Raw genomic sequence first — 27,338 nt, 5'->3', positions numbered from 1 at the left:
GTCTTTTGACCTTGGACATTTCTTATTTTATTATTTTTTTAAATTGCCCTATATTTTCTCTGTCAACCCCCAACACGTGCGATTAGAAAAATTTGTGCCATAGAATTCTGCAAAATTTGGGAAAAATGTAACATCGCCCAACATCCTAATCAAAACGACGTCGCCTTCTGTTTTAGCAATAACGTAAGCCACTATATGGCGGCTCCCTTTTACCGGGGTCACCGTCAAGTCATTGCACCTCAGTACATGCAATTGCTGCCACAAACAGTCAAGTTCAGGACTTTTACCAACGCACCACCGGAACAGTACAGTTTGGAAAAACTCAATTCTGTTCCGCAAGTATTCAATATTTCATTCGCCAAACTCTTTGTACAGGATTTTGGGGTTTCGGGCTGCCCTCCTTCAGCCTCACTACTTAGACACGCTGCAGTCTCCTTTTCTTTAAAAACTATGTAGAATGGTCCCCAAGCTGCTACGTCTTAGATAGTCTCATTTGGGTACCTAGTACCTAATATAGAGGCACAACACTTTGCCAATAAATGTACAGTGGAAGCCTTACTACAACACGACACACTGGTCTTGTTTTAAAGGCAAAGACACAAGTGTGACCAGTACTGACAAAGGTCCCAGGACAGATTTCAACCATACATACTGTGTCATCAAACAGGTGTTTTCTTTTTTTTTCTTTTTTTTTAAACATTAATGATAATAAAAAGAGATAAATTTAGAGATTTAGTCACAATGTTAATCGAAACAACAAACGTGTTATTTAAAGTTTGTGCAAAACAAGCAGACTACATAACCATGTGATAACATTTCCACATGTTTTTTTTCTCCATTTTTTTTGTACAAAACAAAAATAACACTCCGAGTCATTTGTCTTCTGTTTCGTGTGGCGGCGGACGATGTTGTCGTGGTGGTCTTCTCTCGTCGGGCGGCAGGCAGCTTGGTGGGCCATCCGGGTGATCGGTTAGAAATGCGTCTCCTTCTCTGAGATGGTGGATATTTTCCCATCAACCTTGAGTTTGGCATCATTGGCAGCGTATGGACTGAGGGCGGCGTGTTTCCCTCTCATCTTTAGGTCTGGGCTGGGAGTGGTCAACTTTTTCATTCTCTGCAGAGAGGAGAACGACAGATGAGAACCATGCAATAGAAGAAGCCTTGTAGTTTAACCAATCAGCATAGACTCCTCCCACTATTACGCATTTCCTGGGAGACGCAGTCGATTTGCTATATTCACGAAGGCGAAACAGACCCTGTTTGTTTCTCACTTATCTGTCAGACGCATTATTCAGTACGCCACGTTAGGAAATCAGCTTCCATGTGTGAATGTCATGTGATAACATGCACTGCTTTATATGTGCGCAAAGATTTAACAGATCTTTGTAATAAAAAAATTTGTGATATATCAAATAAATGAGACTTTATTTGATATATAAAAGTAAAAAAAAAAAAAAAAAGTCAAAGTATAAAGTTTCTTTCACTCAGGCAATCAACATACAACCTTTCATTATATCTTCTATGTTCCAAAAACATAATATAAGAAAATCAATCTGTATTCCTAAAGCTGCTTTAATCCATTATTTGGATAGGAAGTCGTTCCTTTTGTCAGTTATACTAGATTTTCTTTTACCAGGAAAATGGCTCATGTGTCACGTTGATTCTATTCTGTTTGTCTACTCTTCATCATGTTGGAGGTCTGCCAGAGGAGACTACTGTTCCTCTCATGTCAAAAAAAACAAAACTGCAATATGTTTATGTGATCCGTCCTCAGGCAATGACGGCAGATCATCCGACTGTCACAATCCATGTGAGAAAGTCCAACGAGAGAGAAAGAACTGCAGCTCACTGAAGCTTATTCAAAGCAATACTTTTAACAACTGTGCCCTTTCCAACATTCCCATTAAGGTTAATTCTTATCAATGAAAGTCTTACTGTCCAATATCTGCAAAGCAATTCTTTTATCAGAATAACGTAAACTGATGTTTTTAGTTGAGATGCCTGATATTTAGTGAGCTATAGGAAATTATTCGTAAATCCGATAAACCGATATTCAATTCACAATAGAAAACAGACAACATGCTTAACCTCATGAATGTATCAAAAACAAATGTCCATTGTCTATTTGATTCCAATATTTGTTTTAAGCAAAATATAAATAAAAAATAGGGACAAAGGTAACAAAACAAATTGGGGATGTGAGTGAGGCTAATATAAAAAAATATTTATTGAACCAGTTGAAGGAATTGTAAACAAGTTATTCACACGACGGCATAGAAAAGAAGCATTTTATAAAAGTAAAAGTTCGACTGAATGCAATTTAAACAAAGCCACTGTTTAAAATTGACTAAGCAAGAAAGCGTCATATATACCAGTCGGACAAAGCTACGCCACAAACTGCATCTAAATGTAGTTTGGTGAGATTTGCGACTTCCTGCATGCTGTTTTATGCAGATGTTTGTGAAGAGATGTTACCTCAGAAAAGGTTCCGGGGGTCTGCCAAATCTTCCAGATCATCCCCAGAGGGATGCAGACCATGGAGGACATGGCCATGAACCAGCCGATGCCGTAGCCCCAGTCCGGGTAGGTGTACGCGTTGTTGTACTTCAGCGGTTTGTATTTAATCAAGAAGAACAAGAAAATCCCCTGCAGCAGAAACGCAGAGTTAATTTGTGAACGCGGTTCAGATTGAGAAGCTGATCATTAAAGAAGACTGCAGCTCATTTCATTTTCTCTTATTGCCATGCTAATAATATCCCTTCAATTCGAGACTCAATTAAATGTTTCTGCTTTTACCAACAACACTGAAAACCTAAACTGCAGGATGGTGAAAGAAAAATCTGTTCAGCTGCACATCACAAACCATGGTAACACATGAAGATCTATTAAATAATGCATTCATTGGGAATTACAATCCATTCATAAGGTTATGTTCTAGAAATTGGTGCATAGAATGTGTTTAAAGTTTATCCGTCATAATGTTTTACAGCTTTATGCACTGAATTTAACTGAATTCACTGACAGCAAAGGAACTCAGTTCATAGCTTCTTGTAATTGTTTTAGAGCGTCGCACTATGTACCTTCTGAAAATATCAATATTTATCGAAATATGTTGACAAACTCTGAACAAGTTGAGTTTTCAAAGAAATACGTTATTAGCACCTTGTAGCAACCAATAATGTCATAATGCCCCAAAACATAATACCTGATAATGACGTAATGAAATAGTGAAAAACAAAGTGCAGCCATAATGAAGAGAGGGTGATCTATTGTGTTTTCCATGATTGAATATGACCACTATGAACCCATTATACCTATTGTTGATAAGAAAACTGCAAAACATCAAAGAAAGAGTCTTAATAATCTATAATTACATTTGAGGCTGTGAGTTTGTCTGTTGATAATGATAATATGATAAGCTTACGACACATCCACTACCTATAACCCATGATGAACCTCGTTATAGCTTATTTTACCTTGTCATATACTATTATGAGCATTTACAGCTTTTTTTTATTAAAATGTTTTTCTAAAACAAATTTAGCAAAATTATCCTAATTCATCTGTCGGTTACACAAACCATCAAATCTCCTTAGAATGACCCCACAAAGAAAGCCAGTTTGACTTGTGATCATTTCATAAGCCACTAATTCACAAAATTAGAATTGCACTCAGCGTAAGACATAAATGCAGATGTTTGTCTGACATGACATTCAGACTCGTGCACACGTGTTCCTCGGGTTGAAGGTTCTGCTGCTTTGGATTCGTGTGGAACTGAGACTCACAGCGCAGATGCCCGGGGTCAGGATCATCCAGCACCACTTGATGAAGAAGACGGGCTTGTAGCCAATCATGTCCTCAATATTCATATAGAATCTGTCACTACCTGAAACACACACGAGAGTCACTCTTGAGCTTTTGCTTGCATGGACAAAATAATGATGTGATTGATGCCCGCTGACAGTTTGTGGAAGTCTAAAGAAAAACTGTTGACTGACGTGGACGAAATGTGTTCTGATGGTTTGGACCACGATGGATGAGGCCTTTCTGTAGTAGTCCAAGTCGCAGTCATTGTGGGTATATTTTGGGATATTTATGTATATTTTGGTTGTATTATCTATTGGAAGTAAATGGTATTTAATGACCTGAATCCCACAATGAAACAAAACTCATTATGTTTGTCCAACAGTCACGTTCCACATCAAAAGAGCTGATATAAAAAATAAAAAAAAACAGCTGTTTTGTAAAGAAGACAGCTTTTGTGTGACAGTTGTGTTCAATAACACTTCGATAACTGTATTTTAAATCTTATAGGGTACTAAGAGACTGCTGCATGCATGTGGGACCATTCTCCAGCAGAGGGCAGAGAAGAAATGTCGTTCCACAAAGGAGGGTGACTCCAAGAACACAAGGCGCTGCTTCGATGAATAAAGTGATATCGTTCAGAAACCATTGACGAGGCTTTAATGCAGTTTAAGTGGAAACCAGTGTCTAATCTTACCGTACACCCAGCCGATGCATATGGACTCAAAAATGGCCACAAACAGCAAACACATCCCGCTGGCAGCGTAGGCGTCAAACAGCTGGAAGACGTACATCCCTCCCTGACGGGACCAAAGCAGACTGGAGTCACTGATTCTGTTACACATCAACTTCAAACACAGAGCGGATAGGGGTGTACTTAATATGACCTGATGAGGATTTATTGCAATTATACACCGCAACCGTTCAATGCTGGTGTTTAGTGACTAAAACTTGGTGAACTTCCAAAGATCAGCACTTAATATGTACGGTACAAGAGCGTCTAAAAATGTAGTGGAAGATCAAAACTCATAGCATGTCAACTGAAAACGTCAAACATTCATAAATCGAAGTGAATACATCGTGAATCTAGCTTTTTTTTTTCTTATAAACTTATGAACAAGTGTCGTTATGATGTTTCAACTTCATGTTAAATGGAACACAAGTGGGTTTCGCACTGCAAAAACAGGATTTTTAAGTAAAAACAAAAGGCTGATTTTAAGATGTAAACATTTATAGACATGGTTTTATTTATGAGAAGAGATATTTAAGCTTGAATTGAGGTAAAATTGCCACTTAAAAGTCGCAAAAAATTAATCGACAAACGGTTTCTCAGTCTCCCATTATTGAAAAGTATTTCTTTAATTGTTTATTGATCTAATTGCGTCACTCAGAAAACATTTTAAAGGGATAAATGACACGTTTGTGAGTAAAGCTGTGAGATGTAAAAAGCCCACATTCAGCACTCAAAAGATAGAGAATTTGCATCTATTTCTTGTCAAGGATCTGTATCTATTGAACACCTAATTGCTTTATTAATGACTAAATATGCTCTCATTTATTGTAGAACAAGTATCTCATGTTATTTCATTGCTTATTCCTGATGCAAGTGGTAATACAGACAAATTTCACAATATGACAACACTTCAATGTGCATAATGGATGACTTGCAGATGGCGTTATGCTTAATTCTTTAAAGGTTTATTGTTTGAGAAAGATGAATTCAATTTTGATGATGATCCTTAATGTGGTTATATACACGGGTGAAAACACCCTAATCTATCTGAGTACAGCTCCTTTTGATTAGACTTTAAGAAAGAAAATCTCCAATACTAACATTCTCCTAGAGAGGATTGATTGATTATCTTTTAGTATCAGTTGTAATCTTGCATATTACCGCCTCCTCCCTCTGGTTTACCTCCACTCAGGATGCCTCATCTGTTCTTTCTTCCTCCACTAAAAGGGTCAGCATGAATAAAACCTCACATGAATCTGAGAGCGGGGTTGGTTACGTCACAGCTGAGGGTTTCAATAAACTGTCTTCAGATGAGTATTGAACCACGCTCTCAGGAGACATTTGATTGGAAATGGAGAGTGGGCCGGGTGGTGAGGGATGGGAAGACGATGACAAACAGAGGCAAAGCCACCGAACAGCCAAATGTATTTTACTGTACATGAGAATCTAATTAAATCCTTCTCTGCTTATTAAGGGGCAATTATGGCTCAGCAGATACAGTATGATGCATTTACAAAACTCTATACAAAAGATGCAAAGAAGCATGAAATGAGATTTACCTTGAAAAAAAAGATCCACACCAGAAATCAAAAGAAGTATGTTATTATTTACATTTTAGATCAGTTTATTGTGTGACAACCATCACAGCCACAATAATGGTGATAGATTTAGCCAAAGAGAAGCAATTCTACCTGAGCCAGTTGGAGCAGTCATTAAGCTTTATTCCATGGATATTTTATCTCAAATGTATATTTTAGATTCACATGTTATTCTTAGTTTTACATATATGTATATATTTCACATTTGAGACACACTGTTGCACAATATTTCACTCCATTCCTCCTCCACTGTTTAGTCGAATGTATTTGTCAAGTTGATGGATACGTATTTCGAGCTCATGCATATTTTTAATTTACTGTTTTGGGTTAGTGGAAGCGGATTAATTTCCATGACGACATCTAATGCCGCCTCATATGATGACAATAAAGGCCTTTATCATTCATCCATTCATCCATCAGATAAAACGTGCCTGGATTTTATTGCAAACTGATGATGACGCCAACGGTGACGATGAAGACAGTGAAATGATGGTGACAGTGATGATGAGGACGATGATCGCAGCAATGGTCATGAAGATGCAATTCGAAATATGTCATAGTGAATAACTGATTTCTCTCAAAAGTGTTATATTTTCTCTACTAAAGCTGATCCACAATGTAAGGCCACTTAAGACAAATGGAGGTATAAATATTCCAACATAACAGATTATGTATTTTCATTTAAATAGTAGAAAAAACTCTCGACACATCACGTTGAGGTGATTATCTGAGACTTACCTCCATACACATGATGAGTCCTATGAAGAAGGACACTATAGACATGCCCAGAATCAGATACTCTCTGCGGTAGCCCCTCCGGAATGTCTCGGGGTACATGTCCACCACAGCCGTCACTAAACTCTCCACACACACAAACTAGTAAAAGATAAAAAAAAACAAACAAAGTCATTTTCTTGTACAGGAAGCATTAATCCATCCACCTTCGTCTCTGCTCGGTCCAGCTGGAGTCACACAGACAACATGGAGGACAAAGAATCCCGGGCATTTTAATGACATGCACAGATGAGCTCAACAGGCTGCTCTCATACAGACTGATTTATAATATATTGTCATATCAGATCATCTTCTTTCAATCCTCTTTTCAATTTTGCACACAACTGCGTCTCTCATGTAATCTGTTGCACGATCTCAAAACTGCCCTCCATCTTGAATGTGAAAAAACTAAAATACCTGTGCTCCTGTCAATGTAAGTGGTATCTCACCTGACTGTCCAGGCCGAGGAAGATGAGCATCATGAAGAAGAGACAAGCCCAGAGTGGAGACAGAGGCATCATAGTGACGGCCTTGGGGTATGCAATGAATGCAAGACCAGGGCCTGCGGGACGAGAACAATACAAATATAGGTTTGCTATTAACCTTTTACTAATAATTGGGCATAAATCTAAAAGGGCATTAAACTGTGTACTAATGATATAAAAGTGTAGTGATGTTACGCAGAAAATTCAACAGGGGAAACTCAACTACAAGATTAAATGACTCATTTATACATGCTCCAAATGCACATCTAACACCAGTTACTAAATACCAAAACCCATGTGGCATCATTTCATCAACCTACATTTTGGACAAAACACAAAAGTCTTTCATTCATTTTCACAACAAAATTATTCAAATTGACCTTGTGGCTATAGAATTACAGTATACTCTTTATTTTGGCGGGTGCGTTGTTCTTTAATAGAATCCGAGGGAATAGGATCAGTCTTCTTGATCACGATGAGGGTTTAACACTTTATCGTTATCTTTACTCGTTAGGCCCGCTCAAGTTTAAATGGTTCTTGTATGTGGCCCCTGAAATAAATGTTTGACACCCTTGATCTAAACAAATGTGTAAAAAGTGAAGAGTCAGAGTGTTTCTCAATCTACTGTAGGTATGACTAATTAGCAGCGATCGCATTATTTACTACCCCAACGTGGTGATAGTCCCCTAGAAATGCATTACTGAAAGCATTAAGCTGTGTCCTCACTCTGCTCCAAGACAAACATTTCAAATCTCTCACTCTGTCGAGTTCACTGAATCATTCATGCGAAGTTGAATTAATCATAATGCAGCGCTCTAAGAGTGTGGAGTTATATAACTATACATGTTTATCCATTTTTGGGGCGATGTGACGGGTGAGTGCATGAAGACTTAGAGACGCTGCTTCTATCTGCTATTTGGATTTTTCTGATTCTGGTTCAGAGAAGATACGTGTCCACCAGTCTCTCACCAGATTCCGCCACAGCCTCGATGGGAACGTTTTGCTCATAGGCCATGAAGCCCAACACGGAGAAGATGGCGAAACCAGCCACGAAACTGGTGCCGCTGTTCAAACAACACAGCATGAGGCAGTCCCTAACAAGACAGGAGACGGATTATATTAACCATAAGAGCGAGAGCAACATGGAGTGACCAGAAATCACTAAGAGAAACAAAAAACACACTTTGGGGACAAATCTATTCATTCTAACACGTTTTACCTGCAGGGATTTACCATGGATCTTTTACAACGTATGTAAATATGTACGTTTTTAAGATTTTTAGACAGATTTTAATGTTGTTGTTTTTTTTTTTGCATCCGCATCTGTACCTGTAGCAATTGTTGTCGTAAGCATTGTAACTTCCGAGCGCGGTGAGACAACCCAGGCAGATGGCATAAGAGAAGAAAATCTGTGTTCCTGCGTCCACCCATACCTAATATGAACATGGGAACAAAATTAATGTGCATACAGAGAAACAGACAAATACACCCTTAAATCAAAACAAGAATTTAGAATCGAATAGAATAGAATCATTATATCAGCAATAATGATATTGCAGGTGGTGCACCCTTTGGCATCAAATACATACAAGTGTGCAAAATACATTTAAAATTGATATATACTGTATATTACAGGGAAAAAAAAAAAGCACTCATAATATAGATTAGAAAATATAAAGTCTAAAAATGATTAAACACATAAACACTTTTTCAAAGCCTCTCACGAGCAAGAAAACGCCAGTGTCCAGGTCAACTGTTATTAAGGCTCTGATGGCCAAAGGATAAAAACTAAAAAAATAAGTCATTTATTTTTCTACAAGATGCTCACACACAGCAAAAAAACCAACAACTGTCCACTGGATATGCTTAATGTATACTCCATACCTGTTTGCCTTCTCCTGCCTACTTATTTGCAGAGGTGGAAAAGAGTACTAAAACATTCTGCTCAAGTAAAAGTACCAGGCGAAGGTCTTCCCAGTTGCTTGATAAATAACTATACAGAGAGCAAATCTCTTAATTCATTAATTTATTGATTACATTTGTCCTCAGAGACGGTTGAAACTGTACCGCAGTACACAAAGAAAATACTCAATTACAGTCATGTCAGTAAATGTACTTCATTACTTTCCACCTCTGCTTATTTGCATTATTAACTTAAAGTTTTGACTTTCACAAAATAAATAAATGTTTGTATTTGCAACAGAAGTCTCCTGTGAGAGAGTGGGAAGCAATATTAGCGATATTACAACCCCAACATTAAAATTTGGTCTCAAGTCCAGTTTAGGCATTTCTGTACCATTTTCTCTAGATGGACTTTCTGCAGGTTTTCCTCCCATATTTACAAAAACACGTGTTTGAGGGTAACAAGCAAGTCCACATTTCCAGTCTCTGTGTGTATTTGGACGGATGGAAAAGTGTAATTCTCAATGACATTGGGTTGAAGGTGGTTGCGTCTTCACAGGAAGTCTAATAGCAATAGGTCTATAGATGCACAACAATAACAAAAAGGCCCAATTTAGACTCTTAAAACATTGCTTGACGAATTATTTGATCCATCTCACTTTAATAAACAAGCCATTTTGTGGTATTTTTAATTTAACAAATTGAAAAGCCTTTATCTTTTCCAGTGAAACTCCTCTACTTCTTTCTTTTTTTTTAGCCTTCGTCCATTTTTTTTTTTTCATCCTCTCATGTGAGTTCATAATGAAATTATGGCTCAGCTCCGCTGTCCTTTCTCCCCTCTGAGAGCCACACAGTGAAGCAGCATGAATCATGGATTAAAATCCTAAAAGTAGCTGCAAAGTCTTCCACTGGCTAAATATTCACATTATGCTTCACTAACCCCCCACTGAAACTGCTTTGTGGGATTAAAGTGGAGCACAACATTGTAATAAAAGGTTTAAATAAATGCTTTTTTTTTTATGTGTATTTTTAATCTTTCTAACATACAGCAGAGTGTCAAAGCCAATGGAACGGTGAATGGCCAGATTGTGTTGAAGGTGGGAGCCACCTTGAGTCAGGGTCATTAAGTCATTACCCCCGTTGCACATTAGGTGGCAGTGTTGATTTGGTTTGGTGCCAGTCTTCCCTGACTTTCAGAGTTTTGGCTTTACTTATTTTAAGTTATGAGTTTTGGTCGTGTACCTTCCTGTCACGCTAATGTCGGCAAGCGTTTGTGGCGTTGTTTACGAGTGAAAAGGGAAAAGTCTTGTTGCATGTTTGGCGTCCATTTCACACGGCAACAGTGCTTGGAGCCGCAGAAAACTTTTTTAAGACGGATCTCAAGGGGAAACTTTTCAAAAAAGCTTCCTAATCCGTGGAAACGGGGAGAAAATTCAACTTCTTGGACTTAATCCGACTCCGTCTCTAAGGAAACGGAAGAAAACACAACTTTTCTGAAATGCTGCTTCTGTGCATGGGTACCCTGTCCACAGTAAATTGTTCTTCTGTACATGCACGAGGACAAAACCAGTCGTAACTTCGTCATCTGTCCATATGAATGTCTGTGTACTCACCATTGCTAATGTTAACTGCAAAAACGATGCGTTTTCACATGAAACATTGTGTAAATGGGTAATTCGACACTACTTTCGGCTGAATCAGGACACCACCTTGTGGTGCGAACTTGTACTCCAAGACTGCACAGGCTGAAGCAAGAAGCAAAACTAGTTTTGGAAAGTACACCAGCAGCGCGTGATAAAACCTAAACTATTTGTAAGACAGTAGGACACCAGGGTAAAATGTTCAAGCCAATCCAAAGCTGTGACTCTAATGATGACTGGCGCAGTCAATCCGATGTTCTGTCCACCACTTTAGTCCGGATAAAACATGCGTTACCACTGGCCGCACCAAAGATGTTCATTTCCAGTTCACACTGAGTAAATCTCATCTAAATCTGATCTATTGACTTTTTCCTACTGACAGTTCTAATTTCCTGAGCAAAAATGAATGAACACTAACTTTAAGCTGACACAAACTTTGCGCAGAAATCCACAGTCATACATGTTCATAGATACCAGACATCAAAACACAACATTGTTCAGGATTAATCAAACACAGACTGGATTACAATGATACAATATTTATAATATTTATAGCTTTTGGATAAAAGGACAGTTCTGTCTTTATGTGATTACTTTAAACTTTGACTTTTCATTTGGCACTTTCATCATACATGTTAAAAAAATACTAGAGCAAAAATGTGGGGAAAAAAAAAAGTAAGGTTAGCATTGGTATGTTGAACATGCACGCATCTGTATAAAGTAGTTATCCATATAGTTTCCTTTCATATTTGGGGATTATTTAGACTTTGTGAGACTCTTTCAAATCCTATTTGTCATTTATATGTAAAGTGTTGTTTGTGTGTATTCAAGTAAAAATTGGATGGTTTTGTTTGTTCCATTGTTGAGATTTCTTCCATAACTGATGTCAGAAAATACTTGTCCCTCACATTTTCACCCAATATTCAGTTTTTTAGTTACACACTGAATTTAGGTGCAATATTCTGGAAATCCTTTCAGTGGTTATAATGATAGGTATATGTAAAGCACAGCTCTTTATGTCCCACTAAATAGTTTTATTACATAACTATTAGGTTGGTGGACGACATGGGGATTTACACATGTTGGATTCTTCACCAGGAAAGCTTTGAAATGTGCATTATGAAACCAGTTTGTAGTGCAACAACGGCCTCCAGAGCCCACAGGATAGCATGGGGTGCTCGCGGATTCAAACTTAATGCAGCATGGCTCTTTGAAAACTCTCTCACATCACCATTCAGCCACTAATCTCATTTCCCCACCGAAAAACAATTAACAAACGCAAGGTCTTCGCTCCCTCCTGGGAGTAACCACGGTAACTTCTGTGACCTCACAAACGCAGGACTGTTCCTGGGGAAGAACAGGCCTTTCTCTCCTAATGTTCATTAATGTTCCCTTTAGTTCCCTCTCGGCTGATGGCCGCACAGCTCGGGGAAACCTTAAAGGCCCAGGCTCGGAGAGAATCACTTGTTGATGTTGTGCCTAATTTGGCCGGCTTGTGTTTGGTTATGTTGGGACTGTGGCTCCAGGAAACTTTTCTACTGTGTGAAAGCTGGATGACATTGGCTGTAAGATAGTGTTCTTGTAATGTAAATGTACAACTGTCGCTACTCCTCACGTCCCCGACCCCCACCCCCACTCTTTTTTTTTCAAATGGAAACGATCCCTAATTTTTGTATTTGAAGTTATGACTCGCAGCATTATAACACTAAGCTGATATGAGTCAAGTCATTTGGGTTTTTGCTTTTGAGCCACACATAACTTGATGTATTCTTGTCTTATCTACAGTTGCAAGCATGCATATGACTGCTATCAACCACACGTTCTTATTAAATAACTCCATGTGAAGAGTTAAACTTGTAGGGCCTGAGCTACTGAAGCTTTGTGCATCTAAAAATGGGACAGATGTGATATTGCATGCACACACATGTTGACTTACTAACAAGATGCAGTGACGGTGACCTCTCACAGGAGAGTAAAATAACCCACACTATCCAGATTGTCCAAAATACCACAATAACTTCAAGCTACCAGAATAATTGTACAACACTTGAGATATCTTGCATTAGTTTTAATGCATTTGAAATGGTAGGACAAACGAGCTCAGCCTTCAGCAGAGAGCCTGCCGTTACTGAAGTGAGAGACATTTCCTCAGCCCTCTCCCCACTACTCCTATTTGTGGACTTTATATTTTAAATATATAAGAAGTGGTGCACATCACACATTGCATTTTTCTGTCTTTCAGAAAACCTAATTTGAATATTCCTGTTTGTGCATGGGTTTCCTCCAGGTACTCCGGTTTCTTCCCACAGTCTAAAAACATTGGTGAATTGGTGACGCTAAATTGATCCGAGGTGTGAATGTGAGTGTGTGTGTGTGTGTGTGTGTGTGTGTGTGTGTGTGTGTGTGTGTGTGTGTGTGTGTGTGTGTGTGTGTGTGTGTGTGTGTGTGTGTGTGTGTGTGTGTGTGTGTGTGTGTGTGTGTGTGTGTGTGTGTGTGTGTGTGTGTGTTTGTCTGTGTGTGCCCAGTGATCGGCTATAAAACCCACACTGACCCACACACTCCATTGGTGTGAGCATGCAAGTTAACATGCTTCATGCAGATCTTCCTAAATCAGACCCTTACATGTGGTTCCTGAAACGTGGATGACAGGAATTTGTCCTTCTAATATCGTTTGTAAAAAATGATTAAACGCAAAATACATCTGTCATGGTTTATGTTTTCTTTTGATTATTATTATATCAGCTGGTTAAGAGGTGTGATGGACGGCTGGATGGATAGATGGATGGCTGGATGGCTGGGTGGCTGGATGGCTGGATGGCTGGATGGATGGATGGATGGCTGGATGGCTGGATGGCTGGATGGGTGGATGAGGTCCAGTATTTGACCTCCTTGGGAATCAGTCACCCAATCTTTTGTTGTTGCGTTTCAACACTTTCTGCTTTATTTCTTTTGGTTGTATGCCGCCACAGCGTGTAAAAGAAGTCATGTACGGTGCAATGTTGTGAGATAGCAGCCGTTATAGTTCTGACCTTGCCAGAACATTATCCCAGGTAATCTTTAGTCACGAAACCAGACAACGTCCACTCATTAACTACTCTGACCCTTTTCAATGCACGACATAAGACTACTGTTTGTCTGCCACGACAAAAGACATCATGATTGGTCATGAGTCACCTGAGGCTGAATCCCAAATCCAGGTGTGACGGAGCAATGCAGGAGAAGAATCCTCCACAACTCTGTTTTATATGGTTATTATTGTAATTATCAGGAAGGCAGGACATAAGGAAGAATTTTGGAAGATCAGTATAAGTATAAGAGAGTAGGCCTTTTTTTGTGAGGAGTTAAAATGTTCTTTCATTGCATTTCTCAGGCGCTTCTAAATTGCGCATTAATGTGAATGTGTCATGCAGTCATAAAAAATCAGCTGGAATCACTGATTGTGACAATGGGAGTCAGAATTAAGACTTAATTTATGTCATTTCACCATATGAAATACATGTGATATAGCTGGCACCGTGTGCACAACATAATTGAACTAAATCAATCCAAGCTGTGACTTTTTCACAACCTCCACCATAAATTTACAATTGTTGCTGTCCAGAAACTTTATAGAATCATTTATCTCTCCCAATGCAACATGTATTGAAGCTTAAATACAACAGAAGCAAAGATCTATTGTGATTGATTAACCTGTTGCTGAAAAACAGCGACTTATAAATGACCTCAGTTTGCTTGTGGGAACTTTTTGATCTGGTGCAGTGGAGGTGTTGGATGCTGGTCCGAGGCCACATTCCTGTACTATTAGTCTCTGAGCAGCTTGTCAACGGGTTTTCTATACAGGGGGGCATGTGATGTACCTTGAAGTACATGTACATACATGTACAAATGTGTTAAAATATTCCCCCTCTGGCTTGACCAATTGCAAAATCTACACCGCCAGTATCACCAAGTAAATATATTTCAGAGTGAGAGTGTCTCTTCTCTCGCACTGAGAAAGAAACTCAGAATGAACTCTTAACCCGCACATCAATTCTGTCTGATGTGCCTCATTGCATTTATTGTTCCTGCTCTGTTTGGTGCTATTATCAGAAACAGCACCCTGCATATAACATGACATTCTCAGAACCAGTATTAATTGCCTGACGGACTTGAATGCCTGACGTGAACATCCACACACACACACACACACACACACACACACACACACACACACACACACACACACACACACACACACACACACGTTCAGCTGTACTGCAAAGAGAAAACTGTGTGTGAGAAGTGTAAAGAGACGGTGGGCAGGGAGACGGCCCGGAGGAGAAAAGAAGAGGGAAAGAAAAGAATAGTGAAGGCATGATAAAGTTCAGTGGTGTAAAAAGAGAGGCCAACACCCTGCCACACACGCTCGGCGCAGCCCGGCAGAACCGAACAGAGCCCCGATTGTCCCCGAGGGAAGCCAATTTAACATCGGTGTCAGAAGTAATGTCCTCTGCCAAGCAGCGGCGCTTCTTTATCGCCCTCCTCCACAGAGCCCCTATGCCACTGTTTGTGTCTTTGTCAGACCCCGTTTCCCACTCTGTCACCGTTTATCTGCATCACCATTCCTCTCTTTTCCGGAGGAACTGCAGATGCCTCTGTCACCTTTACTGTAAAACACCCGTCGAGCCTCAATGATACAGATAATCTGTCCATTCAAATACTGTTATACACGGCGAATCTAATGAATGAGACGAAGTCCAACCAAACAAATTCGGCATTTGTAAAGTCAAATTATAATCATGTATTGTAATATCTCTTATCTTTCCACAAGAAAGTTGTGAGAAACAGCCGGTCCGCACTGTATTTCTATTCAGTTCGGCCACAAGCTTTCAATCACGCTCGTCGAATCTCACTCCTGTAATACAGTCTGGAAAAGAATAAGATGATAAATTACAGCCTGTACGGAAAATGCTTGTGAATTGTTGACAAATATGGAAGAAAGAGATGTAACACTGAGACGTAATGTATTCATATTCTGAAAGGAGATTTTCTTTGCTGTGAAGCTTTTTCTATTTCCGAGCAGAATTAGAGCAGTTTGAAAAAAAAAAGATAGAATTTTAAGACAAAAAGCAGACAATGACGTTAATTGAATTTGTAATGTGAAATAAAAAGAACTCAAAAGCCACATGCAGACACACACTCTGAATCAGCAATACTTTTAATACAGTATGTAAATGTCTAGTTACCACTCACTCACTCACTCACTCACTCACTCACTCACTCACTCACTCACTCACTCACTCACTCACTCACTCACTCACTCACTCACACACTCACTCACTCACTCACTCACTCGTCATGACATCTCATCCGCTGACATTTTCAGCGGCTGCTGTTGCCTAGCGACCTGAGCTGTCTGCCTTTTCCAGACGAGGTCAAGGAGTCTCGGTGTGTGTGTGTGTGTGTGTGTGTGTGTGTGTGTGTGTGTGTGTGTGTGTGTGTGTGTGTGTGTGTGTGTGTGTGTGTGTGTGTGTGTGTGTGTGTGTGTGTGTGTGTGTGTGTGTGTACGCATGCATTACTACAGCACCTCTCTCGGCTTTAAATGATCTGTCATCTCCTCTGATTCACAAAAATATACGTGTGTTTGACTAAAAGAAGAACTTATTTACTATCAGGTAAGCACTTCTTGACAAGGGTGAAAATACACAACCATGTTTTTGGTGCACAATAATATATGAATGGCATTGGATGTAAATAGAAAGCCCGATGGCCTTCACACATACTCACAGCGCCACCTGTCCATCTGGACACCACCCAGCTTTAAACAGGTGGGTGTGATGGGGAGGAATAAATGCAACCTCATGAGTCTACGCTCTTTAGCTGTCAGGCTTAACCTGGGTCAAGCTTTCATCAAAACACACACACAAAAAACACACTAAACACAAATCCAATCACTCTAATCCCCATTAAACATTGAGTCAAACACAGAAAATATGATACAAGTATATTTAAATGACAATTAAGTCGATATTTATAGCTGTAGTTCACTGATAGAACCCAGACTGATGACGTTGTCCATTGTTCGTAGTACTTTTTAAAAGCAGATGTGATTTGAGTCATTCATGCAGGTCAAACTTACTGAATCGTCTCTAAATCTCATAAATATGAGATACATAGCAGAGGCTGTTACTTTACTGATAAGATTCAGAGAAAAAGTAGGAGGATTTTTTTTCCTGGTGAACAAGCATGAGGTCGTAGGCCTACCTGAGGGTCGGAGAGACGGGAAATGTCTGGGTAGAGGTAGAACTTGATGCCGTCGTACGCTCCGGGCAGCGTCACTCCTCTGACCAGCAGGACCAACAACATGACATAAGGAAAGGTAGCTGTCACGTACACAACCTGCAGACACAACAATGCACACGTGTTAATATATACACATGGATTATCAAATAATATTATTGAAAACTTCTTTTCCCATAACCTCACAGAAAACTTGAACCTTGACCTGACGCTGTGCAGTACTGCACGATAATGTTACTACGTGGTTGTTTGTGTTGATTTATGGTTTATAAAGTAACACAAATATGAAAGAACTTTAAGATTTGAGGACAAGACAAGAAATCAAGCTGCACGTGTCTACTCCACACAGATCAGGAGGACAGGGTGACACAGTAAGTGGAAGACAGATCAGTTAGAGTGGAGTTAATAGTACTATACAAAGTAATTGTGAATAATGACCAAAGCAGCTCGTGGTGAAAGTTTTTCCCACTGAAGCTGCAAAAGTTGGAAGAATTGAAAGGAAAACTTTTGGATTTAGAGTTTCATATTCATCCAAGTTAAATAATGATTTGTGTCATTAGTAATGATTAAACAAACTTTACAATAACAATAGTTATAATGTATATCTCTGTTCGCATGTACATATACGCATACACATATGATCTAAGGAAAAATACCAAATGCACTCAGAAAAGGTTGTAAAGTTACAAATCATTTTTACATTTGAACTTTTACTATATGTCCCTTTACATTTTTACTTTAACTGAGTTGAAAAAGTAGAATTGGTGCTTTTCCTTCTTTTTTTAAACAAGTACCTGAACTTGTACAGAAACTGGTTTTAACATATTGTTTCTAACTGATATCCTAAAATCGTTCTGTCGTCAACAAAGTTGAGCAAAAAAATGCTTGTACCAGGAATGAATGAGTCATGATATAAGTAATCTTTTATCATTTTCATTTTCTGGTGAAAATATGAAATAAAATAATAGAAAAATATATCTATAATTATCACTCTGTAACTGTTAGCATGCATTAAGTTTACCCCTGCTTGTCTAATGTATGACTTTCAGGTTGATTAACAACGGAAAGCATTCAAACTAATTTCACCACATCAAAAATAATCAGATCAGCTTCTCTCATAAAATGCATTTTCACACTTTTCAAGCAGTATTAAAACACTTAATAGTGTGAACCATACCCATCCATTAACATACAGGCGTTCATGAGGACTCGAACCAACAACCTGCTGCATGACCTCAACCCGCCTCAGCTCATTAATGGCGACTTCTGTCAATACATCTGGCTTTATAATGTGAACTTTGTTTTTGCAATTGAAGCCAACTCAAACTCAAAACATCCTGCATAAAAGTCAAATGAAAATGGAAACAGTTTGGTCGGATCGCATACAAGGCAGATAATCACTTCCTGTATTCGATAGTGTTATTAGGAATCAATGGCTCAATCACGTTTGCAATAAGTAACAGTAAAACAAATTAATTATAATAATTTAGTGAATAAATGCTATTTATTTTTGCATTTTTTCATATAAAAGAGCATTAAATGAATTCAGATTGTATGAGAATAATTCATCCTAATTAAGATTAGAGATTCTAATACTGTTGCATGTGAATACATTAAAAAGTGGAGCTAAAAATAAGTCATAATATTGAATTCAACTTTAGGAGGATTATGGGGATTTTTACATTTGACTGTACAATAATTTTTAATAATATGATTTTGCTATTTACATTTAGAAAACCTGTTTTTGTGGTTTTAAAAAAAACCTGTTACCATAAATTTCTTTTTGAAAACTGTATAAGCATCATCTACATCGCCTCTGTTATGCTTTATAATATCTGTTATATAACATGAAAAGTAGCACCATATTCCAAGCTAACAAGTACTGCTGTCACTACCAAAGCTACCTTTCAATATGTGTTCATTGCATGTCTTTGTTTTCCTTTCTTTCTTTGTGATTATATTGGGAATACTTAAAATTTTTTGATGGGATGTCTTTATCTTTGGAACATCAGTGGCACCTAGTGGCCAAAGCTTGTATTATTTTTCTCACATGGTTGATTGCCAATATTAGTGACAAAGCTTTTTCTTACTGGAAGTAATTCACACGCACAAGACTTCTGACACTGAGGAGCATTGACGACTCATAAAAACTCCTGAATGTCTGGAAAGCACAGACATTATGTTTTAACAGCAGAGCATGTCTTTTCGTTTCTTTAGGAGTGGCTGCACTACGTTTTGTAATGATATAAGTTACAGGGATCCATACATTCAGTTGCTCCTTCTATACAGTATCTCTCTCCTGCCCACCGTCCAACCAACACCGTTTTTTATTGAACTATTCAGGTTTTGCAGCATCGCGGTCGACATCTCAAGACTCTTAGAAACCCGCTGAACAAAGACTCTAGGCCTCTTGGAAGGCAGAGGCGGGCAACATACATCCCCTGCCTTTCTGGCACACAGTCAAAGTCCAATTGAGGACAGAGCAGGACAGAACAGAGCCGGGCCAGGAGAGAGAGAAAAGAAAAGAAGGCTCCTCTGGCCCCGTCTCCTAAACAGGAGAAGCCCAGAGGAGTGATGCTGGCAGTGTGGGAAAATGTGCTTCTCTTTGAAGCACGCACAAGAGTGCATGAGTACACACACACACACACATAAACACACAACTTCATTCACAACATAGAAATGGGTGTGCACGTACTACTGTCGCAAGTACACACACGTACGAACCAATTACACTACAACCCGCTCACATTACTTTACTGCTGCAAGCCGCATCTTCGTCAATGAAATGAATGGATGCTTCTTATTTGCGGGCATATATGTGTGTGTGTGTGTGTGAGTGTGTCCGTGTGTACTCTTGCACTTTTGGGAAATCTTAATCAAACTACATCCGAGTTCGGATCACTGGTGAGGTAAGACAGTGTGACACTGACTGATTTGCCAACCAGACACTTTAAACCTTGAAAACATTAATTCCAGCTTTATAAATAGATCAAATCCAAGCTAAAGTGCAGTTTAAAGTATCTGTGACGCTGAGCGAATCTGTTAATCCTAACACAGCTTACATGGGAAAGTGTGGGCACATCCCTTCCTTAATTTGTCAAATAAAAACGATTACAAATCCTAAACCTTCCCGCTCTCTTTCTTCCCATCTCTCTGGAGATGAAAAGGACAATATTCGATCTCGCCGTGAACTTTGTGACGCTCCGCAGGCTCGTTCCCGCTCGCCACGGGTAAACATTCAAGTCACCACAAATCTGCTGGTCAAACTTGCCCCTGCCTCGCCGTAAATCTAACAGGAGGGCTTAAATGTGGGACAAACACCGTCGACAAAAGCAAACAGCTTCGCAGAGTCGGGAACTGAATGGGCTCTCCAGTCTGTGGAAAAGAAAGCGCCTCTCTCTCTCTCTCTCTCTCTCTCTCTCTCTCTCTCTCTCTCTCTCTCTCTCTCTCTCTCTCTCTCTCGCAGCGAGCAAGTTGTGGTTAATTTCTCAAAGAGAGGGAGAGCGAGAGAGGGAGAGCGAGAGAGGCAGGAGAGGCGGAGGCCGAGGATATACTCTGCATGCTCCTCATGAACGCTCTCCTTTCCTCCAGTGAATACAGGAATCAATCTTGGACCGGCTGCTAAAGCTCAGCCATGAAGAAGCATTCTCCCCTCTTACTTCACAGACAAACAAAAGACACTTCATGGAGATATAGGCATTGCTGCCTGGTTTGGGTTGGTTGTTCCCCCCCCCCCCCCCGTCATGTAGAATGTGGGCCCATTAATTTTTCCTCACACACCTCTCCTCTTTTCTTCTTTACTCTCTTTCTTTCCTCACTCCATCTCTATCGCTCCACTCATTCTGGCTCATTGAATCTGTGAGGAGGTTTTTTTCAGGGGCTGGCCGAGCTCCCAAAGCAAGGTGCAGATCCTAACTGTCCTTCTCAAGGCGGCTCCAAGAGGTCCGGGAGAACAATTTAAATGGAGCGAGGAACTGGAGGAAAGGTAGAAGTAGGCGGCGCCCACAGCTTTTCTCTTGAGTTTGTGGGTCTTTTCTGCGAGAGAGTTGCTTTGAGGACAAGGGTGGAGAGTGCTTCACCTTGTGTGCTTTGAAATAAAACATAATCCTGGCATGCAAACACGAGTCCTACGTTAATTACATGAACCTGTACAATTCAAAAAGATGTCGTTTTAACAGTGCCGACATCCAAACAACGGTAAACATGCACTGCGCAGCCTCACCTTGCCAGTTGACTTGGGTCCCTTCCAGATGCAGAAGTAGCAGATGAACCAGGCCAGGGCCAGACACAAGGCCAGCTCCCAGCGCATCCCCCCCATGTGCTCAATACCATCTGATATCTTCAGCACTCTCCGTCTGATTTGGCCCACAGAACACAAACAAGTACACACTTCGGTTTGTCATCTCGTATTCACACGCAAGGTAAAGCAGCAACGGAGATAAATGCACAAGTCTTTGGAATCAGACATTGAGCTGTGGCTCTCAACCTAAGTGAACGGTACTAAATAAGTTAAAACGTGGTGTGAGAACGATAAGAGGTCCTTGAGTATAAATAGTAACGTCGTATCCGCTGTTGGTTTCACGATATTAGCGAGGAGAGTCGGTGAATGCATCCTCTTTCAATGCCAAGCTCACGCTCAGGTTCACTAACTCATGGTTAAAAGCTTAGAAAGCAACTTCATCGATATGTCTACAAAATAAAATGGGAAAAGAAGCAATTATGTCAAACACTAGTAATTTACTGAAGAAAAGCACAGATATTATCAATTCATTATATAACCTCAAAACATCCATTTATCATAATAGAAGATTTCTCTTGTACAAAGTTAATCAGTATATTAAAACTGATTATATCACAGCCACTCCTTTTCTTAAGTCATACAAAGTCTGAAATACAGAGGAAACAAGTAGGACATATACCTGTGAAGACCTCATCATCAATCCACTGAAGATACTGACCACCAGGACTCATAAATATATATTAATTAAAGTACTGGCTACTATTTTAAACCTTTATAGGTCACTCATTGAAATATTTGGAAATAGAAAGCTTCACTACTCTGGTTTTGTTAATGATTACTTTGATGGCCAGTTTGTTTTTGTTTGTTTTAACATTTGTCTTAAAAATACAACTTATTTGTAATAAAAATCTGTTGGAAAGTTTAAAACTGATCAAAATGTCACCATAATAAACAATTTATCATTAAAACTAAATCCACAAATAAATAATCTCTGAAATTCTCGCTGGATAACTTCAAAAAGCTTTAACAAACCTATCGTCTCGTCCTAATTACCACATATTACCAGTGTCCTGCAAAAACATTAGTTTATTTAAAAGACACTTCATTAAAATAAAAAAGTTCAAACCTGGAAGTGATGGTACACAGCTACTTCATCACATGTTAAAACTAGAACAGTGTGACTCGGGTAATAAATATACCACTGAGTATTTCCTGTCACCTTCCATCTAAATGATTAAAAAAAAAAAAACACCTGGGAGTGAAGTATCCTTCAACCTGAGACCTCGTTCCTCCGGTTTTCTCTACTCGGCTCGTCAGAGTTCCCATTATGATCATTAAAACCTGTAGCGGATCAGAAACGCCTCGTCCTGGGGTGAACCTGGTGATGGCGCTACTGAGTCATGTGAGGTAAAGCGAAGGAGGACATGTTGAATGAGATGTCGCCTCGACGGATGTCCTCTGATGTAAGCAGTACGTAGACTGTGGGGTATATGTATATGTTGGATTAGCCGGATGTGCTGGTGGGGATGAAGTCAATGCAGGCCACAAGAACAGATGAGAAGAAATCTTCATCCCATAGTGACCAACACTGCATGGAATCCAGCTGCTGGGTGAATTTAGTGACTGAATGATTGGAGTCTTTGCTAATGATTAACTTTGCTGACAAACATAGTATATTCAGTATAATCACTTGGTTTTAAAGAGTAACGGTAACAGTGAAATATTTTGGTATTTTAGCACCTTGGGGTCGCTCTCTGGAGAAATGCACTGTGGTAATAAAGGTGACCGTCATTATCGGCGATGATGACATCACGGCTTGACGCGATTGGTGAATGAACAGTGCACTTCCTGTTGTGTAAAGCACAGCCAGGAAACGGCATTGAGGGAGGATGAGAAGCGGGAGTCGGACCCATTGAGCCACACGGCGCTGCCAAATCTTTGCCACCGAGTTCACCCCCGGGGCTCCTGACCAGCCATTGATCATACTGACATGTTCTTGGTGGTCAGCCACAGGCGAGGTCCAAACCCCCCCCCCCCCCCCCCCACACACTTCCCTGGTCAGCTGCAAGGCCACGATGTGAACACTAATGTGTGTAAATATACTTGTAGGACTTTTAAATTGAAGATGAACATGTTAATAATGGGTTCTTAGTGGGGGAAATGTAACTTGTGTGCATATTACATAGTTTTAATTAAGCATATACAAAGTTGATGTATGACCATTGGCCTCACTGCCACTCCATTTGGCCTTCATGAAGACCCCCAACTGCTGAAACTCCCTCCCACACAACATCTGACATAGTCAATCCCCGGAAAATCCCTCAAAACCTTTTTTAACAAGCCTACTGATGTTGCAAACTCCTGAATGTTAAATTGGATATAATCTTGCTTTGTTTTAACCCATCTTTTCTCATTTCAATGTAAATGAAATGTTTTAGTATTACTATTAAAGAGGTAGGACTAAATAAGTTTAACTTCTTCCTACTCCCTTTCAATCATGTAGATGTTGTTTCTGCTACATTTCTCTTATTTAATATTCATTTAAATGTTATTTTTCTATATGTTCGAAAAAATAATCAATGATTAAAAGAAATTATCATTATTCTGATCCTTATTCTCATTGGAGACAAAAACTGTTTGAACGTATCTGTTCTAGTTTTGTACATGTCATTAATCTTGCAATATGATAATCTGTTTAATGTTGTCACATCTATAAAACAAACTTTTAATTAATGATCTTCTTAAAATCTTTTTCCAGATCTGAAAAAAGGAAAATACACAACCAGATTTAATATTTCTAAAAACACAAGTTGAATTTGAAAACTTTCCTTGTATTATTTGTAGTATAAAAAAAGAATCGGATCATAAAATGCCCTGTCCTGGAGCTCTGATGTTTGTTTATCCTGTACATACAGTACCGTCCTCTCTACCTTGGCTTGGACTGACCGGAGCGTGCTTAGTTTCTATTTTTGCCAACAACATGGTGGTTGGCTCTCTCGCCATGTCTTTCCCCGGGGTCGGCTTTTTCTTTGCGGTTTCCGATCTGTCGATGCAACGTCAGTCCAAATTAAAACCCCCCAAAAAAAAAGAAAAGAGAAACACCTAATAGTTTAATATTCAGCTCCTGGCATTTAAGCGTGTCGGGTTTTTTTTTTTTCTCCAAAGATTCATATGTTGGTAGCGAGTGAGATTGAGCCCAGCAGTGTAAACACAGCTCCTGGCAGCGGGACAGAAGTGTGGTCAGCATTACACACTGACAAGCCCTGATCCGCTGCCACACACATGGCTCTAGCTGGGAGGCAGCCGGCCTACCAGGGCCTGCTGACACACAAATATGAAAAGAGCTGACTAATTATTGGGGGTTCAGGTTAGCGGGGGTCAAGGAAGCAGTCTGGAGCCGTCAATAGCTCAGCTTCGCACAATATGGCAGATTAGGACCTTTGATGAAGAGGTGACGTGTGGAAGGCTGCCGCGAACGCAACACAAATCTCTTAGGATTTTACAGCTCACAGTCCAAGACTGAACACACGGAAGATGTGACACGGACAGAAGTAAAACGGATACTCACTCCCAGAACTCAATGACTGGTGAGGATGCATTGGGGTTTGTGATGTTGGTGGCATTTTCTCCATAATAGTCGACACAATATTCTGTGAAGACACAACAACAGGTCAGTCTGCCAGTTGGTTCCTGCAAGATACGACGTTGCGCATCGAAATCTTTCCTGTCTTCTCTTATCCATTCCCCCCTCCTACCTGTGTTCCAGTAGTGTCCGCAGCCGGCCCATGGCAGCTCAGTCGTGAAGCAGTTAAAGAGGTAGAAAATGGCCCAGGCGAGGATGACTACATAGTACACGTTTAGATGAGCTTCGATCACCTGTGTCGCATAGCCAATACCTAAAAAGACAAGAGAGTTAATGATAAACAAAAGAAAACTGTAAAAAAGGAAATGGTTATAATACTATTGTAGGATCCATCACAGTTAAATAAACAACATCAGTTATACTGCAGGATCTCATCAGCCCTCTGACGTTGACGATTTCCACTTCAATTATTCAAGTCCTGAGCAACATCTAAAAGAAGACGAGAGCGAAAGTTTCCTCACCCTCGAACAGCGGGCAGATTTTCCTCCAGCAGGTGATGCCTCCCTCGCTGGTGAACTGACCCAGGGCAGTCTCCAGGAAAAACACCGGAATGCCGCAGCACACGAAGAAGATGACGTACGGAACGAAGAACGCACCTGCAGGGAGAGAAATTCAGGCCGTGACACACGGGAAGCGAAACAGGGTACAAGTGTGACAGTAGCTCAAAAGTTAACATCTGCTCATGCTCTCACGCAATCAGTAAAGTAAAGAAAGCATTCATTCTGAGGCCGTGGCGCTCACACTGCAGGATGACCTTTTCAGATGGGAAGACGGATCCATACTGTGCCGTCTGACGGAGCGTAATGAGCTAACCTGCCTTTTACTGACTTCAATATGCATAATGGATGAAGAACTGAAGGACAGCCTTTTGAAACTTGCTGTGTCATTTTGAAATAGTGAATCTTCTCCTTTAACACCGGGAAAATAAATTGGACAGGTGTCTTTTTGCTCGTGAGCATGTCTGTTTGGGAGATGACGGTGGCGAGGTTAGTAGAGCGGGTCGTCTCCAGTGGAACTGGAAGTTTGTAGCCCGAGCCTCCGGCCCCCGGCCGTCTACAGCGAGAGGATTTATGTCTGTTTGCCTGTTGCTCTCTGTCTTATCCCTCTTTTCTCTCCTTCCCTCCCCTCACCCCGAGCGGGGCAGGAAAGCCTCCAGCTCTGAGCCTGGTTCTGCAGGTTTCTCCTTTCCACCGACTCTTCTTGCTCATGTGGAATTGTTTTGGTTTTTCTCTGAAAAAAGCGCCTTGAAATAACTGTGTTCTATTTGACGCTATAGAAATAAACCTCGATTGGTGGTTCGATTCCCCGATTTCACCCTGTTGATGTGTTATTGAGCAAGACACTGTCGGTTGTAGTGCGAGCACCTGGCAGGGCACCTGTCCAAAATAATGTGTATGACTGGATAAATGTGCCTCATCGTGAGCAGTGAAAGTCCATGTTCACCTCCACTTCTAACCAAGATGCTTCTGTTCCTGCAGGGGAACTGGGTCAACAGGTAACCTTCGGGATCATCGCCGACTTCCCTAAAAATCACTTTCTAAAGGAAAACTTTCTTGCCTCCTCCATTCTTGTAGCAGAGGTAAGGAAACCTCCAGACGTTTCCCAGCCCGATGATCTCTCCGGCCACAGACAGGACGAACTCGATCTTGTTGTTCCAGTGCCCCCTCTCATTGTACACCCTGTTTTCAAGGCTGGAGCTGGACCCCTCCGGGTCCTTGCCATCCTCCGGTTTGCCGTTTATAACGGGGCCACTCTTCTCAGCTGTCATGGCGCTCCAGCAGCCCGCTGAGAGGGGAGAAAGGAAAACAAAACAAAACAAGAGAAACACAGAGAAAAGGTTGACTTCATAAACTCAACTTCAGTCAGTTCACTTTTCTTCCTGTTTTTTTTTTTTCTTTCTTTCTTTCTATAGGAGACATCTGAATGCCGGGCCAATTAATGCAAAACCACGCCCATCAAACAGCTCACACTAAAAGTCAAGTGAAAGCAGTCTAATTAATTTTTCAATTACCCAGCTATGTTTCCGTTTAATTCTTAAGAAGATCACTTTTAATGAACATTTTCTTTTATAAAATAGAAAGAAAAATGAATGGACTGTAATTTTAATAAGCAAAACCAACTGTAACGTCACTGTAAGACAATCATAAACTATTTAAATTGCGCAAACACAAGCATAAAAATAGATTACACTGTCTACGTGTAACTCCAAATGCAAGTTCTGTACTCACCAGTGTCCTATG

At 40.1% G+C, this 27,338-nt stretch overlaps 1 protein-coding gene across 1 annotated transcript; it reads right to left on the bottom strand.

The window, feature by feature from the left end:
* Positions 1 to 970: 970 nt before the first annotated feature.
* Positions 971 to 26,866, bottom strand: slc6a11b (solute carrier family 6 member 11b; the record flags this gene model as incomplete). Its single annotated transcript, XM_080460620.1, has 14 exons — positions 971 to 1,114; positions 2,476 to 2,646; positions 3,786 to 3,886; positions 4,502 to 4,604; positions 6,874 to 7,011; positions 7,359 to 7,471; positions 8,364 to 8,488; positions 8,724 to 8,827; positions 17,180 to 17,314; positions 21,438 to 21,570; positions 25,024 to 25,105; positions 25,211 to 25,351; positions 25,560 to 25,694; positions 26,656 to 26,866. 14 exons carry the CDS (start codon positions 26,864 to 26,866, stop codon positions 971 to 973), a joined length of 1,836 nt encoding a protein of 611 aa, XP_080316746.1.
* Positions 26,867 to 27,338: the final 472 nt, after the last annotated feature.

Source organism: Lipophrys pholis (assembly GCF_963383615.2).
Source record: "Lipophrys pholis genome assembly, chromosome: 4".
NCBI classification, from domain to species: Eukaryota; Metazoa; Chordata; class Actinopteri; order Blenniiformes; family Blenniidae; genus Lipophrys; species Lipophrys pholis.
The sequence above is the reverse complement of the archived record's forward strand: the minus strand, read 5'-3'. Positions and strand labels throughout refer to the sequence as shown.